This window comes from Cuculus canorus, chromosome 2, assembly GCF_017976375.1.
Source record: "Cuculus canorus isolate bCucCan1 chromosome 2, bCucCan1.pri, whole genome shotgun sequence".
Classification (NCBI taxonomy): Eukaryota; Metazoa; Chordata; class Aves; order Cuculiformes; family Cuculidae; genus Cuculus; species Cuculus canorus.
In genome coordinates, this window is record NC_071402.1 from 79,384,882 (window position 1) to 79,401,900 (window position 17,019).

General features: G+C 41.6%; 1 protein-coding gene across 1 annotated transcript in view; it reads right to left on the reverse strand.

Moving 5' to 3' along the window:
* The window catches only part of MYO10 (myosin X), a 165,032-nt gene that overhangs the window by 21,608 nt on the left and 126,405 nt on the right, over window positions 1-17,019 (reverse strand). The window contains exons 20-27 of the mRNA XM_054057324.1: window positions 10,805-10,929; window positions 10,532-10,646; window positions 7,246-7,352; window positions 5,396-5,605; window positions 5,054-5,093; window positions 3,741-4,643; window positions 2,325-2,448; window positions 270-513 (exon numbers count right to left, since the gene is read on the reverse strand). Of these exons, the coding sequence (XP_053913299.1) occupies window positions 270-513; window positions 2,325-2,448; window positions 3,741-4,643; window positions 5,054-5,093; window positions 5,396-5,605; window positions 7,246-7,352; window positions 10,532-10,646; window positions 10,805-10,929 (1,868 nt within the window). The remainder of the gene's footprint in view (window positions 1-269; window positions 514-2,324; window positions 2,449-3,740; window positions 4,644-5,053; window positions 5,094-5,395; window positions 5,606-7,245; window positions 7,353-10,531; window positions 10,647-10,804; window positions 10,930-17,019) is intronic.

Here is a 17,019-nt window from a genome sequence, read left to right on the forward strand (position 1 = left end):
TAAGCAGGGCCTCTAGTCTAGGAGAAAGCATAGATGGCTTCATTACAGCAGCAGTTTTCTGAAGTATTTGGTACTGGCTTAGCTCTGGAGCACTCCATACACTTAAGGGAGAGCCAAGTAAGGACAAGACTTGCTTTCAATAACTTCATCACACACTCATGCTTGTGTTCACACAATCTGAATGTAGGGCATTCGTCATTTTCCCAGACTAAGCCCCATGAAGTATTTAGAAGGAACTATGGCTAACACGTAAACACATATAAACCTACTTGGCTGTTCGGACATCAATGGCACCCTTCAGCTTTTCTTCACTGTCATTTTCAAAGTACATCAACCTGGACTGTCTGAGAACAAACCATCGTTTCTTCCAGTTCCTTCTGGAAAGCGTAGATGATCCACCTCCCTTTTTGTGAAGCCAACCCTGCTTAAGTGCTTCCTGCTTGGAACGAAACCACAAGAAGGTCTCATCTTTCAGGACACACCAGCGTCGCTTCCATGTATTTATTAAGCCACCTGGCAAGAGAGACAGATGTGGGTTTACACATAGTTAAGAAAAACAATTATATTATAAAACTGAAGCTGTGACCAAATCAACGCTGGGAGATGCTGACCAGCAATGCTGTACTTAAACCAAGTCTCTGCTGTAAGCCATGAAACCAAAAATCTCACTTTTGCATATCCTTAAGGACACTGATATTGTTGGTAATCTAAAGACCCTTCACTGTAACAGAAATACAGATGTATCATATAATTATATATACTTATGTATAACATATATGTAACAAAGGACAAATTATTTAAAAGTCTGATTGCACATGAGAATTGGATCTTTAACACTGTTCTCAATGTATGTCAAAGATAGAAGAAGCGTGGCCAGCAGATCAAGGGAGGGGATTCTGCCCCTCCATTCCTCTCTTGTGAGACCTCTATTGGAGTATTTTGTCCAGTTCTGGAATCCTCAACATAAGAAGTATATGGAACTGTTGGAACTGGTCCAGAGGAGGGCTACAAAGATGATCAGAGGGCTGGAGCACCTTCCATATGAGGACAGGCTGAGAGTTGGGCTTGTTCAGCCTGGAGAAGAGAAGGCTCTGAGGAGACCTTATAGTGACCTTCCAGCACCTGAAGGGGGCCTACAGGAAAGCTGGAGAGGGGCTATTCATAAAGGCTTGTGGTGATAGGACGAGGGGGAATGGGTATAAACTGGAGAGAGGCAGATTCAGGCTTGATACAAGGAAGAATTTCTTCATCATGAGGGTGTTGAGACACTGGCACAGGTTGCCCAGGGAAGTTGTGGCTGCCCCATCCCTGGAGATGTTCAAGGCCAGGTTGGATGGGGCTTTGGGCAGCCTGATCCAGTGGGATGTCCCTGCCCATGGCACAGGGGTTGGAATTGGATGATCTTTAAGGGCCTTTCCAACCCAAACTATTCTATGATTCCATGATAAATTAAGAAAACTTCAGTGCTAAACTCCTTCCTCTCTCCAGGTTATTAGGAGGTTACAATGTTCAACTCAAAACCACGGAACCTGGAAAAGCTATGCTTAGAGCAGGAGTTACACTAGTGTGAGCTCAGTCACACCAAAGTGTGGATACACTGTCTGAACTTCATTGTGACTTCTGTTACAGTAAACAATAGACCTTGCACTGCAGTTACAATACAGTCACAAAAACCTGAACCAAATGAATATATTCCTGTCATTCCACAAAATGTTACTGCTATGTCAGAAAGTAAAAGCCATGCTAGTGATGACAGAATCATTTTTCACACAAACATAGCTGTGTGCACATTCATCACTGTTTCTATTCTAGGAAAATAAATGATGCTACAGTGATAGGTATGATACAAGGATTCATGTAGATTATAATTTACTATTACTCATCAGAAAATAAACCCAAGAATCTTATACAGACAACTCCTGTGTATATTCTTTCAGAGTTTCTCATGCCCCTTTGCACCACATATCTTTTTTCATGGTTTTCAGATCCAAAATGAAGGTTAACTGATTTAAGCAAAACTAGTCTGCAATATACAACGTCCTCTGTGTTACAAGGTTTTGAGAGCAGGAAACAATTTAACTTTGTGAGTTATTTTGTTATGTTTATATTGGATATCCCATTGTTTAAGAGATGTAAAATGAAACAGTGAGAGCCCAAATGGTTGATTTCCTTTGCAGAGAGGAAAAGACTGCTAGATGTAAGCCACTGCAAGTCACCCTTTGAAAAACAAGAAAATAGCTTAACTCTACAGGAACTGGAGTGCAAGGTATAATAAATATTTCTGGTTATTTTGTATATTTAGCAAATTCTGAATCAGCCAGTACCTTTCATGTACAGAAAGCTGTGAAAGTAGGGGAGGCTGACACAGCTATAGACTGAATCCCTCCGGTAGGAAAGTTCATCATCTGTATCAAACCTGGAGTCAAAATCTTCTTCACTGTCTTCAAACTACAGAAGGAAGGAAATAAAGGTGAAACAATCTCTCTCCAGAAAGAGATAAAATTGGTTTAGAAGTATTCAACTAAAAAAATTTATGATGTATTGCAAAATCAAGATTCCTTGCTAGTTCTCGTCCAGCTGACAAAGGAAGAGGTATATCATAATAAGTTGCAGCTTGAACTGTTTGATTACACGCTAGCCCTCATGTCATCTAACAAACCTATGAAGCAGCTTTGTAGCTGCTTGGTAAAGTTAGTCCATTGCAAGACTGTGACCAGGGTGTGCCACCTTGTACTACCTCCCTCCCTCACTGAAGTGCTCTGGCTAACAGTTTAGAGAAGTCTTGGAAAAGAAACATATTGTACAAGCTGTGGCAATGGCTTTCTTCCACCCTCACCCCAAATAATCAGAAATTCTGTTCTGTATCTGACACACATCCACTGTTGTGCGGTAAGAAGGAGTCCTCAACAGAGACAGGTAGAAGTGTTCTCCTCTTTGGCAAAACCAGTCAACTTATCACAACAACCGTGATGGCTCTTTCACTGGTTCCCATTACCTCAACTGTAACAGATACTTTAGTGTTAACATTTTCCTTCCAAATAAGTCAGTGTGCTGAAACACTTTTTCACTTTCCCAGCCATAGGGTCTCACAGAAGTATTCTACAAGTGGCAGAGGAAATCTTATGCCTCCAAAAATATTTGTCAGAGTGAAACTCACAGTATACTTAGTAAGGAGCACTGCAAAAGAGCTCTTTAGTATGAGCGTCTGCCTTGCTAATTCAAGTATTTGCCATCATCTGAAATTTACTCTCCAAGTCATCTCTAAATACACGTGGCATTTCAGGGACTTCTGCAAGCAGCTTATTCCACACTGTTGCTACTTGCATGTGTAACTGAATCTATTTTTTTCTGAAATCAATTCCTCATCACGCTATCTGGTCTCACACCCTCCTCCTCCCCTCAGCCCCCGCCTCAAAACGCATCCACAGAGAAGATTTTTGCTTATGAATTGCATCCAGTGCCATGTACTGAGCTCCTCACCAAATAACGTGCATTAAAACAGATGAAACCATATCCTTATATAAGCTTAGGACTGCAAGCAGCATTTGAGCTGCCTCTTAACTCTGATGCACTCACTCTAGTGGCATCTAGATGGCAACAGACAACTATGTCCATACACAACCTAAGCAACTCAAACTATACAACACAGACATTCACAAGAACAGCTACAGTGACTGTATAGCTGCAGAGTGGAAAAAAAATAATACCAATTATTAGATAATAAAAACAATGATACTTACAGAAGACTGAGCTCCTTCAGAGCTGAACCGGTATGCTCCAGAGCTATTGTATGTCCCCACTGAGCATCGGTAGTCTGGTGACCACTGGCTACTGTGCGAATTAGAGAAGGTCACACTGCTACCAGAAGTAATAGCACCATCTTCGTAATCGTCTTGGTCGTAATCATAATCTCCATCAGGAGAAATAAGTTCCACGGAATCTGGGGGTCTGCACGATACATTTTCTGGCATGCAGTATGTGGATTCACCACTTGAAGAGTTGTGGAGACTGACGGTATCATGGGTAGTAGGTATAACCATGGTGTTGCTAGCAGCAGGAATTGTTGGCACCACTGTATCATTCATATAGGGATCTTCTTCTGAGGAATCATCACTTGTTCTGATGCCACTGGTCCTTTGATCAGAATGGCCATGCTCACTTGGGTTGGGCGAATCCTTAAATGCATCATCATCAGCTTCAAAGCCCTCATCTACCTCCTCCTCAGGATATGGCTGGCTGAAGTTAAAATTGGGCTTTTCACTGCAGGCATTTCCAGTCTGTTCAGTCAACTCAGCAGGATACCCATTGCCCACAGAAAGTGACTTCTCAATGTTTCGGACACATTCATCAATCTCATCAAAGTTCAGAGATTCCAGGAACTCCTGGGCTGCTCTACATGCTTCGTCCTCAAGCCGCCGGAGTTCCTCGTCTCGAAGCTGCTGCAGCCTCTGTAATGAAGCCTCTGTCAAGGACAGCTCCTGCTGCTTCTTCACGCGCTGCAGGTCTTCAATTTCTTTTTCGAGACGCAGGATTTCTTCCACCTGCCTCCTTTCCTTCTGCTTCTCCACCTCTTGCTTTAGCTCTGCCTCCTTCTGGGCTTTCTGAATGGCAGCCAATTCCTGCTTCTTTCTTTCTTCTTCAGCCTGTATAAAAATAAAAATAAAAATTAAATAAAGCCCCCCAGTGCAAGATTCCTTTTTAAAATTTATTTATTCTAAAGCACTATGCTCCCACCATGGTCTTCTTTTAAAAGGACCCTTTTCCCTAGAGCAGAAAAAGAAAAATTTAAAAAATGAAAGCATTATTACATTTGCTCACAGATACTGGAAAGCACAAGGACATGCAGAAAGTTCAATCTTTGCCAAAAACTAAATGAAGCACGAGGTGAAAGAAATTTCCATGCAAACAACTGTATCAAGTTTCCTTTGGCTTTATCTGCCAACTCCTGTAATAAGTTTAGTTTAAATGCCACAGATGCCTTTTATTTTTTTAATGGCTGGGTTGAGATACTCAAATAAACAGGATGGCTGAAAGCATTAAGAATATCACTTACCTGCTGGGCAAGACGCTCGGCTTCTTGCCTTTGTCTTTCTCTAAAAGTGAGGGAAGAAAAGAAGTAAGTAAATCAAGCTTAAGATGATCTCATCATATACCTTTGCTAAGGCAATAGTCCAGCTTACAGAGATCATCTGCTCCATGGAAAAGATAGCCAAAAATAAGGTCACTAAGGATATGTTTGTGAATATGAAACTACCATAATAGCTACATGCATCTTTCAGTTAAAGAAGCAGAGGCTTCCAAATTCACTTGCTCAAGAACAGTCTGAAACAAAGGCTATAGAGAACAAAACCTAATATGGGACAGACAGGAGAGTGATGTAAACGGCATACTGCACCTTTCTTCCTCCTCTTTTCTTCTTTCCTCCTCTTGTCTTCGCTTCTCCTCTAGTCGCTCCCTGAAAATACGTCGAGCAAGCTGGCCTCGCCGCTGCTTCTGAAGGATTATAGCTGCTTTTTTCAGGCACAGGAACTTTTTCCTACCAGAGAATGCTCTGTAGTTCTTCTGTATCACAATCACATAGTACAGAACTTTTCTATACCGTTTTCTGGGAGGTAAAAAAAAAAAAGCAAATTTCTAAGGAAACAATGAACTAACAAGCAGTCGCAAGAGGTCTTGCCTTGGTGACCTGCAATAATGAATCCATGGTAATAAAACAATTTATTATTTCTATGTCTGTGACTGCTTCCCCATCCTCATTCACATTCCCCTCCCTGGGAGAGGAAAGAGATTCATTTCTGTGACAGTGCTGCCTGTGTCTTCAATAAGGAAATACACATCAGTTGTCCTACACACCTCTGACAAGATGCTGAAAGGACAGCTCTGTGTATGCACATTTGTGGAGAAAGAATATAAATAGACAGTCATCCCACATCTCTGAAAAGAAAGATCATGGACAGCAGGATAATTCTGTCATTAAAACTGGAATATAGTTTTTCAGTACCATACTGATTAGAATGTGAGGACAAGACTAATATACACATGAAGATAAATTACCTCGTTATGCAAACAAGTTTCCTTAAACTGTCCTCAACTGATTTGTAGAAAAAGCAGATAAATAAACAGATAGGATGAGCAACTCCACCTAATATATAATCCTTGAAGCCAATTAAACAATTGAAGCATTAATCAGTAACCTACTGTCATGGCTCTTTAAGAACAAAACTGATTAATTTTATTTGCTTTTCTTACCAAGGTAAAGCTGAATCTCAGATAGTAACTTGGGGCAGCCACATTAGGTGCCATCCAGCTAGAGTTCCTACCACGGATTTCACATCATGACAATTACATGGAGACTGGTGGACCTCCAAACTTCCATACTGTCCTATTCATTATATTAAAACAATTCAAACTCCATTTTGTTTTATTCACGGGTCTGACAAAGACACCAGCTGGCATTTTCAAAAGCCACGTAACAGGATTAGGATGCCTGGTCCCTAGTAAAAGTTGAGAATTGTGCCAGAAGGAATTAACTCCAAGACACCTCACCCATTTATTACGAAGCTTGATTATTAATCATAGAATCACAGAATCATAAAATGGGTTGGGTTGGAAGGGACCTTAAAGATCATCCAGTTCCAATCCCACTGCCACAGGCAGGGACACCTCCCACTAGACCAGGCTGCCCAAGGCCCCATCCAACCTGGCCTTGAACACTTCCAGGGAGGGGGCACCCACAGCTTCCCTCATCATGAAGAATTTCTTCCTAATGTCCTATCTAAACCCTCCCCCTTCCAATTTACAGCCATTCCCCCTCATCCTGTTACTCTATGCCCTTGTAAAAAGTCCTTCTCCAGCTTTCTTACAGGCCCCTTTCAGGTACTGGAAGGCTGCTCTAAGGTATCCCCGGAGCCTTCTTTTCTCCAGACTCAACAACCCCAACTCTCTCAGCCTGTCCTCACAGCAGAGATGCTCGAGCCCTCTAATGATCTTTGTGGCCCCTCTATGGACCAGTTCTATATCCTTCCATATCCTTTCACAGAAAGGGTCCATTGGGCACTGGCAGAGGCTGCCCAGGAAGGCGGTTGAGTCACCATCCCTGGAGGTGTTTAAAAGATGGGTAGACAAGGTGCTCAGGGACGTGGGTTAGTGGCAGATAGGAATGGTTGAACCTGATGATGGAAGAAGTCTTTTCCAACCTAGTGATTCTAGATTGTCACCTGTTCATATTCTCATCTAGTCACTTACCGGGCTGCGTAACCTAAGATGTGCGCTCGGATAATCATTGCTGCCTTGGTGACTTCTACCTCTCGCTGTTTCTCCAACTTGTGTTCCAAGGACTCCCGGAGAAACACCTACACAAGAAAACTTCTGGTTTAATAACTTGCAGAGAGCATCACATACAGAGGACAGCCAGGGTGCTGCAAGCATCAGCTATGAATTCAGAGACAAACATACCATTCCCTCAAGAGAAGAGAAAAAACCTAAACAAATCCCTCTTAAAAGAAAATACCTGTACGTGATCCTCTAGCTTTGGATTTCATTGGGGAAAGCCTAATTATACTAATGGAAATTTCAATTGGGAGCAGAGCTTTTCCAAAAGCAACATTATTACTAGAGTCATTCAAGAGCCTTTCCCACCAAAGAGTAACACAGGCCAAAGAAGCTGGAGGACTTAGCATAGACTTCGTGATTTGAGGGGCAGAAATACCATCCCAATAATTTAGCTGTTTCACAGTGACATCAGGCTCCACAACCTCATTGCTTCAAATGACATTGCTATAAGCCTGCAGAAGTAAGCAGAAATGAGAGCGGTTTCATATTTGGGTTGTATTGACAGTGTTTTCCTGTCACTACAAGGGGAGAAAGCTGCTGGGGCCACACCCCAACACAGCCATCCACCCTCCAGCAAACAGACTTTCCCCAGGCTCTCATCCCCACGCTAACCTGGATCATTCGCCCAGACTACCTAGTAGCTCTTATAGGCAGCTTAAGACAGAGCATTGACATTTATTGAGCTAACTGAATTTATTTTGCCTTAAGTGAATGAAGCTGCTTCTCCAGCTAAGCAGAGGCATGGGGGATGCTGATTCCCTCTTTCACCTGCCTTGATGTCTGCCCTTTCCTGCACACTCAGAGTGGTGAGCTATATGCTGCCAGCACAAGCAGCTGGAAATACCTAGTTCAGTGACACCTTGATTATTTGGGATGAGAGCCAGGCTGTACATTGCAACGCTGTGATGAGAAAAGTGCACGGACAGCGTTAGGCTCTGCTAAGGAGGAGGGCTACAAAGACATCTAAAAGCAGGGACACTTCCTTGAAGCATTTTTTTTTCTTGCTACGGGGAAAAAAAAAAAAGAGAAAAATAACAGACTTTAGGGTGTGTTCAAGTAGAAAAATGGTTATTTTTCACTCTATGCTTAAGGGGGGAAAAAGCCCATCATCAAAGCAAAAGCAGTAACACTCCCAAGGAGAGGCACAGTTCTTAGTTTTGATTGTAGCTAGAAAGGGACTACATTTTATTACAAATCACGCAACAGTAAGGAACATAAAAAGTCCCACAGAGAGTCCCAAAGTTCCGGTACCTGAATTGTATTGGGCAGTTCTTTCTATATCAAGTTTTCACTCATGGGAAAAGCCTTTTCTTTCACTCAGTGGTCAACCCTTCTTTGCTCTATACACACTGGCTTTAAAAACAGCACAAAATTCTGCTTCAGAAAGGCATTCAGTAACCTCACAAACAAAAATGGATGTTAAGGACACGTTAAGCCTAGGCAAATGCCTTTTCCTGAGCAGGTGCATGGCAGCTTGAGATGTAAGAGGCAAGAAAAATTCACACTGAAGCTGAATGATCGCAATGCTGCGATTACCTCTTTTAAATAGCGTGGGCAGGATAATGCCCCATCCCATGTTCAGTCTGAAATCAATGCCCTCTTTTTCTCTTCTACAATAAGCTGTTTATGAAGACTCTTAGAAATGTGCAGGCAGCTCCAGGGGAAGATGTGCCCAGGGCACAGTAAGGGAAGTTACAACAAAGCTCTGGCTCTTGTTGAGGTCCTGATAAGCAGCTGGTTAAAAAAAAAACTTTTGGGTTCTCACAAATATACGTCCCCAAGGCGCCAAGCACTGTCCAGGGTCTGTGCATAAATATTGTTAATATACTACATCTGAAAATATAATGGGTACCACAGTCTACCTCTGTGATCGAACATTATCAATGTATGATTTGTAAGCCATTGTCTACAAAAATGACATAAAATGACATTACTTCAATTGCCATCAGAATACTTCAGGTTCTATCTCTTACAATAATTGTAAAATGATTAAATCAACTTTCCCATCAGCATTTCAGACTCCTTCAGCCTGCAGAGGAATGGAGGAAACCCTTCAAAACTTTGCAGTCGTGGGGAAGACACGAGGAAGAGTATGTCACACAGAAAACAATCAGATTTTACAAAACGTTTTTGCTACCTTACATTAGGTAAATGTAAGGTTTAGAGAAACTTACATTAGAGAAAGATTCTTCACAATTCTAACAACTGACAGGAAAATTGCAGGTGTAACACATAATTCAGCAAACCTTACTTCTGGATCTGTTTTTAGTTCTCTCTCCACTATGGAAGCCTTGGGAGTGCCAATGGCAATTACCCAGACAAAAAAGGAAGAGAAAGCAATCTGCATGTGCCTGGGGGATGACCCTTGGAAGTGATGGTATGATGTTTGTAATCTGCTCTCCAGTCCTTTGCACCAGGTGCTTTTAATATTTAGGAAATCGAAAATCCTGCAGTGGGGAATCTTCTCCTGCATATGCAATGCTTTCACATAATTTGTAAAGTCCAAGAGTACAAATTTGCAGAGTGGAGCTCTGCACACAGCTGCTGTCCAAAATTAAACTTGCAAAATGAGCATGCAAAACCACCTGGATTGTTTTATGTCTCAAAATTCCATTGTCTTAACGAAAATAACTTGAATGTTTTTTGAAGAAAGGAAACAGTTGCAGACAAATTCATGTTGTTTGGCAGGACACATATCAAGGTCTGATGTACCTCTGACTCTCAGACTAGGATGTAAAACACACTTAACGCTCAACTCTGCCACACAAACACTGGTGAAAATTCCTCCCTCTGGTTTCAGCCACTGAGCATGTGTCATGCAGGCATGTTTACTAGTATGAATGCAGCTCCCTGCAGAACAAAAGTGTTGCCTCACATGCTCGATACTTCTAAAAATGATAAAATCCAGCTACCGCATCCAAAGTTCTGGTCCTCACCAGGACCATCACTTGTGAGCAGTGGCAGAAAATTCAAGTGGACTCTTTCTTCCTGAGTGAAATAACCAGTCAGTGTGTAAGTGCCTTAACAAATTCCTCAGCACAACCATTAATTGTTTCTGTAAGGGTTTCAAGAGCACCAACAGGCATGCGCAGCTTCTTTTAAGGCCAGAAGTAATTACCATTACAATTACATCTCTGCAGCTGTGCAGTCTAAACCTTGTCCCCTCAGCTTTGTATAAGCAGCAGCCACACAATTTTACCTTATTTTTTCCAAGCTGCCATTCAGTGCTTGTGTTGTCATACAGACGAAGTAGGACAGCACATTTCTCATTTAAATCTTCAGGCAGAGTTAAGTTTCTCATGAGGACTTTATACCTGGCAACAAAAAAGTATTTATTACTTCATTTAAGAGACAAGTTCTGGTTTTGCCATAAGCTTATTTTGTTACTAGAAATCCACTTTATTTCTCAACATGGAAACACTGATTTGGCACCAGTGACTCACAAATGAAGTGCACGAGTCAGCCTGTTTACCTTTTGTAAAAGTCTTGAAAAGGCCTCCGGACCGGGAAGCCAGCCCTCCGAATCCTCACTGTCTCCAACATCCCAGAATAGCGCAGCTGGTTAAGCACAACCGTCTGATCGAACTGGTCTGGCATCTGAAATGAGCAGGTTCAGAACAAGGATTTTAATAGCAATGGTTAGAGATGTCAGGGGAAATAAACAAAGGGCAAATGATAGGAATCTGCAATGCACAAAGGCTAAAACCCAGCTATGCAATATCTTAAAGGCCATTAGAAGTTCAGAACATATAAAAATATATCTGCAGGATGGAAATAAAGGGGTAATTACCTAATATAATTTCTGTAAACACAACATTTACAGCCATTTAATACAATCAGATCTCTTTTTCCATTTCTTGTATACTTGCAGGCCATTGTTATGCAGGAAGAAACGATGGAAAGAAGCACAGGGAGCTGACAGGTCAGCAGCTACAATCTTGATTATTATCGTTTTTTAGGAAATGAATTTACAGTTGCAGTAGATAATCCCAAATGTCGAAGATAGACAAACACAGTGGTGCGATATGGTTTTGGAAAAAAAAACAAAACCAGAAAGGCAGAAAAGATTTAATTTTTAGCGCCGTGAAAAGTCATCTACTTTGGACAGGGATAGATGTTTGCCAATGGAACCTCAAATCTTAAAGAAGCTGTATTTCAAAGAGTTTTTGTTCGCTCTTATTCTGAACAGCAGAAATATTTTCATCTGTAAACACAAACAAAAAAATCTGCTTATCTAAAATAATTTTCCCTTAGTTTGCATGCAGCTCTTTTGACATATATTTTCATTTAGAAAGCAGATAACCCTAGTCACTCAGTCCCGAAAACCTGCAAATACTGATAAGTATGTTCCTTCCCCTTGGAGCCTTGGGAATCGTCTCATCGTATCTCAGAATCCCCTGAGTCACCTGTGCTTTCACTATGCTTTGAGGTATAATAAACCAGCCACAGCCACACAAAGCTATTCAGGATAGCTGGCAGAGAAGTTGGAGATGCTCCAGTCCCTGGAAACACTGAAGATGGTGCTAATCACTACCTTGCAGAATGCTGGCAACCCTGATATCGAAATAATACCACGTGTAAATATACCACTTCATTAATCAGCCCCAAAATACACTTCAACCCTCCAGCTCACTGTCCTGCACAGTCACTTGCAGGGCTGGAATAAAGTGCTTAGTATTTTGCAAGAAGTTCAGAAGGTAGGATCTCATAGATAGAGTCAACGGGTTAATACAAGACCTGAAGTTATTCAGCTGAAAGAAATGACAGTAAGATCAAGCCCTGTAAATCAGAGGACTCCCATGGTATTTATTAACTGGCTTTAATCATGCCTATTACTCAAAACTTTGGAGAGTCCTTTATTTGCTAACTTCTCAAAGCAATTTCAAGAAAGCACAGACTCAAAAGTTAATTAAAAATATCCAGTCTAAACTTTTCCATCAGCCCTTTTATGCATAAACCAAAACACTCTATGCCAGAGATAGATCAGATCTGTTAATTAGGTAGCTTCAAGAATATTGATAGATTAGCTTGTTCATCCCTCCTTTAAAAGACAAAATGTTACTATATTTCTTGTCCTTAATTTCTTTTCTGGAGCAGAGGTGGGAGATTCCTCTGAAGCTTCAGTAGCCCTCCTACACTGAGCTGTTGCAGAACTGCGTGGGCAAACACCTCCCCAGAACAACAGTTAGTTCCTCTGACAGCGAAAGACTTTCCAACCCTTTCCTTTGGTGCACGGGCTAAAATTCATATGGAGAACCACCACAGTCCAACCCTGGCTCCACATTCAATAGCAATGAACACAATTGAAAATAATTTGTGTTTTAAAAAGTGGCTGGTCACCATGGTGAGCCCGGCCCTGCCTGTGGTAATTAATGCTGCCTGCCTGGCAGGTCCTCATCCAGCCCGCAAAGGCAGATGGGGGCTACAGAGAAATTCAGCCACCACTACCAGCAGCTGCTTTTGCCTCCCTCCCGAGACGGGTGCTTTGCATGCCAGGGTGACTCAGGAGCTACACCTGCTCTGTCCCACTCTGACCATTGTTACATTCATGGCTCTGTTACAAATGTGATTTAACGTTTTCTTTCCATACCTGCATGTATGAAATATTAATGTCCCAGAGGGGGAAAAATACCTTTGTGAACAATACAAACACACTCTTCTTTCACTCTGATGTGTTTAATTTGGATTTTGCCACCACTGATAAAATTCGTCACAAGTGAGATCTTTCTATTGTGCTGAACAGAGTATGAATGCTTATGATAAAGGTATCAAAAGTCGTATTGACAACAGTGTTTTCCATACGTGCCCACCCTACGGCAGTGTTAGGGAACTAGCCTGACAAAGCCACCCTTTGACTCTCTGTGCACACACCTGCCTACCTGCTTCTCCACAGGTGGCTGATGGTGCCAACAGGACAGGAATGACTGAACACAGGAACATGCACAAATGATGAGGAAAAACACATTCACTTTTTGCCTCATGTAACCAAAGGCTGATTGATGCCTCGAATCGACTCATGTGCATACAGTTTTTTTTTTTTCTTTGACACTACATATGCTTTCAGTACTTTTATCCCACGTATACTTGTTAGCTCGGAAGGTAATGTTCTTCACAAAACTTGCAAATAAAAGAGTATTTTCAGGGCAGTGAGGCCAGGAAGCTGATGCCTGGAAGGGAGTGGGGACATACCAAAGCCAGGCAAAAATCTGGTGATATTATAGATGACTTTCTCACAAGGCAGTCTCTCCATTTGCAAGCAAGCATCTCCTGCTTTCAGAGCCAGATGGCTGCTGCACTACCTAATCCTTTTATTGCCAGCCCCAGGCACTTAAAAAGTCAAAAGTCAGCCACAAGGCTCGCTGGAAAGCTCATATTACTTTTAAAAACAAAACTTTCTCTTTCCATCTCTGTTTTGAGTCACAGAGGAAGAAGCAACGTTTTCATAACATTTTTCCAGCAATTACAGAAGTTAGTAAAAGTCTGGCTCTGTCACCAGGAGCTGGGACTGTCACCTAACTTCAGAAGTCTGCATTTTAAAGCAAAGCACAAAACACTGCAAAGGGATGATAACACAGTATCACAGGAGGGCAACATAAAGACCATTGCAGTTTTAATTATATAAGCAAACTCCTTCTCTCTACATTACTAGTTATGTTTAATTACTCATAGACGCATCAGGCTATTAAATTAGAGGGTCAAATGCTGTCCTGGTGTATCACTGGAATTACATCTGCGACTGATCTGGTTGCCATAAGTAAACTGGGGACGGTGGTAAGGGATGTGTCAGACTCCTATTTTACACTTTGAATACGGAGCACCAGAAGACTCCCCATCACCTGGAGTGTTTTGAGTGAGCCATCATAGCAACTATCCAGTCCTTACCAATAAGGAGAACTGCAGCCAGTCAGAGAAGCAGCTGAAACCCTAAACACTAAAATGCAGCCAGGGTTTCCCATGCCTAACGAAAACAGTCAGAAGAAGTAACAAATGCAGCCCTGTGCACAACACCACAGCATCCAACACAGCCACCTTATGACCTGGTAACACACTGCACCTCAGGTAGTTCTACTCTGTGGAAAAAGATTTCAGCCTCAGTTGTATAAACACTTGCAAGCAGGGATAACTTAAGCATAACTTCCAGTCAGCAGGACTCCTCATAATTAAAAAAATCCAACTTCATGTGCGTTTTCCAGTGGAGGGTGTACCTGCCCATGGCAGTGGGGTTGGAACTGGATGATCTTTAAGGTCCCTTCCAACTCAAATAATTATATGATTTATTGAACCAGAGTGCAAGTACTGTATATAACCCACTATCAAACTGCAGACACCTCTAAGACGGAGGATGATGATAATCTCTGCTTGAACAATGCTCATTACAGCACTAGGGAGCTAAACATACAATAGTGTAAAATCTCCATGCAAAGGGTTACCTACACTACTGAGCACAGTCTCCTGTCTTTACTGGTGCTCCTTCAGATTTCCTGTGGTAAACAACCTAACTTTCAGATTTATATAAAAGTAACACAGGAGGGGATTAATCTCTGGGGTCTGCCTAATTTTTACCAGTGTTTCTGTAAAACCTGGACTTTTTGCACAAAACGGAGAAGAAACTGTACTCTGTAGGAAATTTCAGATAGACAACAGATCCACAACAGATTTTAAAATGTTGTTTTCCAAAGTCAAAATTTGAATTAATCACTGAAAGACTACTGGCAAGGTAAGATCAAATTTATAAAAGAGAAGGCAAGAGAAAAGGAAGTCAACTGATAGCTTCCAAAACTATCTGAGAGATGCAATCAACTTCAACTCAACTCAGTTTTCAATAGATATTTCACTTTTTATCAAGTAACGGCAGCAGTAAACCACTCTGACACACAAATCACCAGACAACAGCTAGACTCACGTGGGTCACAGCTGCATTAGGACACTAAGCAAGATCTACGTGAAATGAAGACATACAAGTCAGGTCTGTTCTACCTGATAAAGGTGGGGTTTGGGTGCACTATTTCATAGCACAACTTGTAATTTATCATTTCCTGAATCCAAATGTCTCCACTGAATTTGTGCCAGACGGCACACAAACCAAGGCTATAATGCAACCTGGAATATCTGCTGGCGAGGCTCTGGCTCCATAAATGCTTGCTCTGATCTGTTGTGAGCCTCCTAAAGGGCAAAACTTCTCCATGAAATTACAATTAGAAGCAGCCCTTAGGACAGACATCTAAACCCTAAACACAATTTTAATGATAAAGTAGTTTCTTAGATTACAGTCTGACTGAGGCTCGAAAAAAAACACCACCCCTTTTCCCTGGACAGCATCCTCGGTGGAGACCCAGAGCAACTGAATAATAGACACAGAGAACACAACATTTTTTATGTTCTAGGTATCATTTACTCCTTTCAAACACAGAGGATGCCTGACACCTTTCCACAGAAATTCTTCCTCCCTGAACTACTTGCTGCCTCATAAGAGTACAGGAACAATAATAATGGATTACAGCAGCTGTACAGATTCTATTTAGGCAGAAGTAACTTCAGAAAGAGACTTGGGGTGGAGAACTAGAAAGAAAAAAACCAAAACAGTTCCTTGTTTCTAGATTTTTCTGTGAGAACTTGAGTAGGACTATGTCAGCTTTGCTACCGTGTCTTAAAAATGTTGATTTTCCTGGCTTAGGAAAGTGTTTTGTGGAAGACAGGTAGAGAGAAATAAAAGATGAAACCCAGATAAAGGGATCTGAAAAACTAATTATTTTCTTTAAAAAAACAGTAATTTTCCTCAATGTCTTCATTTTTTAAATTTGCTCTTCTACTCCTAAAATGAAATCTTGGCAATTTTACTCTGGAGATAACCAGAAGTCTTCTCCTTGCCTTATAGCAGGTTTTCAAATAATTTTCACATCCAAATGTGTATTGATGGTTCGTCAAAAACAGGGGACTTGTTAAGCCACATCTTTCTGAAACAGTTCCCATAATCTTCTGATCAACAGAAGTAGAGTCAACAGTTCCACGAGTCAAAACCAACGCCAGGCTTTCCTCCCAGCAAATTTGGAAAGTGTAAATAAGTTAATTTCTAATATATAATATAGTTGAATTGATATGAAAATTTCTGCATGCTCATTGTTTGTCTTTGTAAACTGCATTACGCTCTGTGATTCTTATTCACACCTACTGCTTGGCAGCCTTTACTCATTCTGAGAACTCAAGCCAGTAACCCAAAAGAAATGAAACACCTGTACCTGCAACAGGAAAAAGTACTGGAAAGCCAGGATGCACTGGGGTAGGGCAACCTCCCTTCCAAATCCAGACGTTTCAGCTGCAGTGCCATGTTGGTCACCCTCCTATCTCCAACAAACCATTTTAACCCCTGCTCTTCTAGCCATCCTGTCTTCAGTCCCTTGCACCATGAACTTTGATGGCATCAGCTTATTCAACTGTTTCAACCTCAGAATTGCTGCACTTTGTGCACAAGAGGCATTAAAACCTGTGCATGTCCTGCCCAAGGACCTGGAGCATCAGACCCACTGATATAAAAGCACATGTGTTTCAAGGAAAGAAAACCTCTTTGGTCCTCTCCAGCACACAGCTAGCTGTAACTGGAACAGATTTGGGTCAAAACATAGACAAGTCTGATGCCTGCTTTGTTTTTGAAGACGTTCCCTTACTGCCTCAGAGTATTTGTGTCCACAG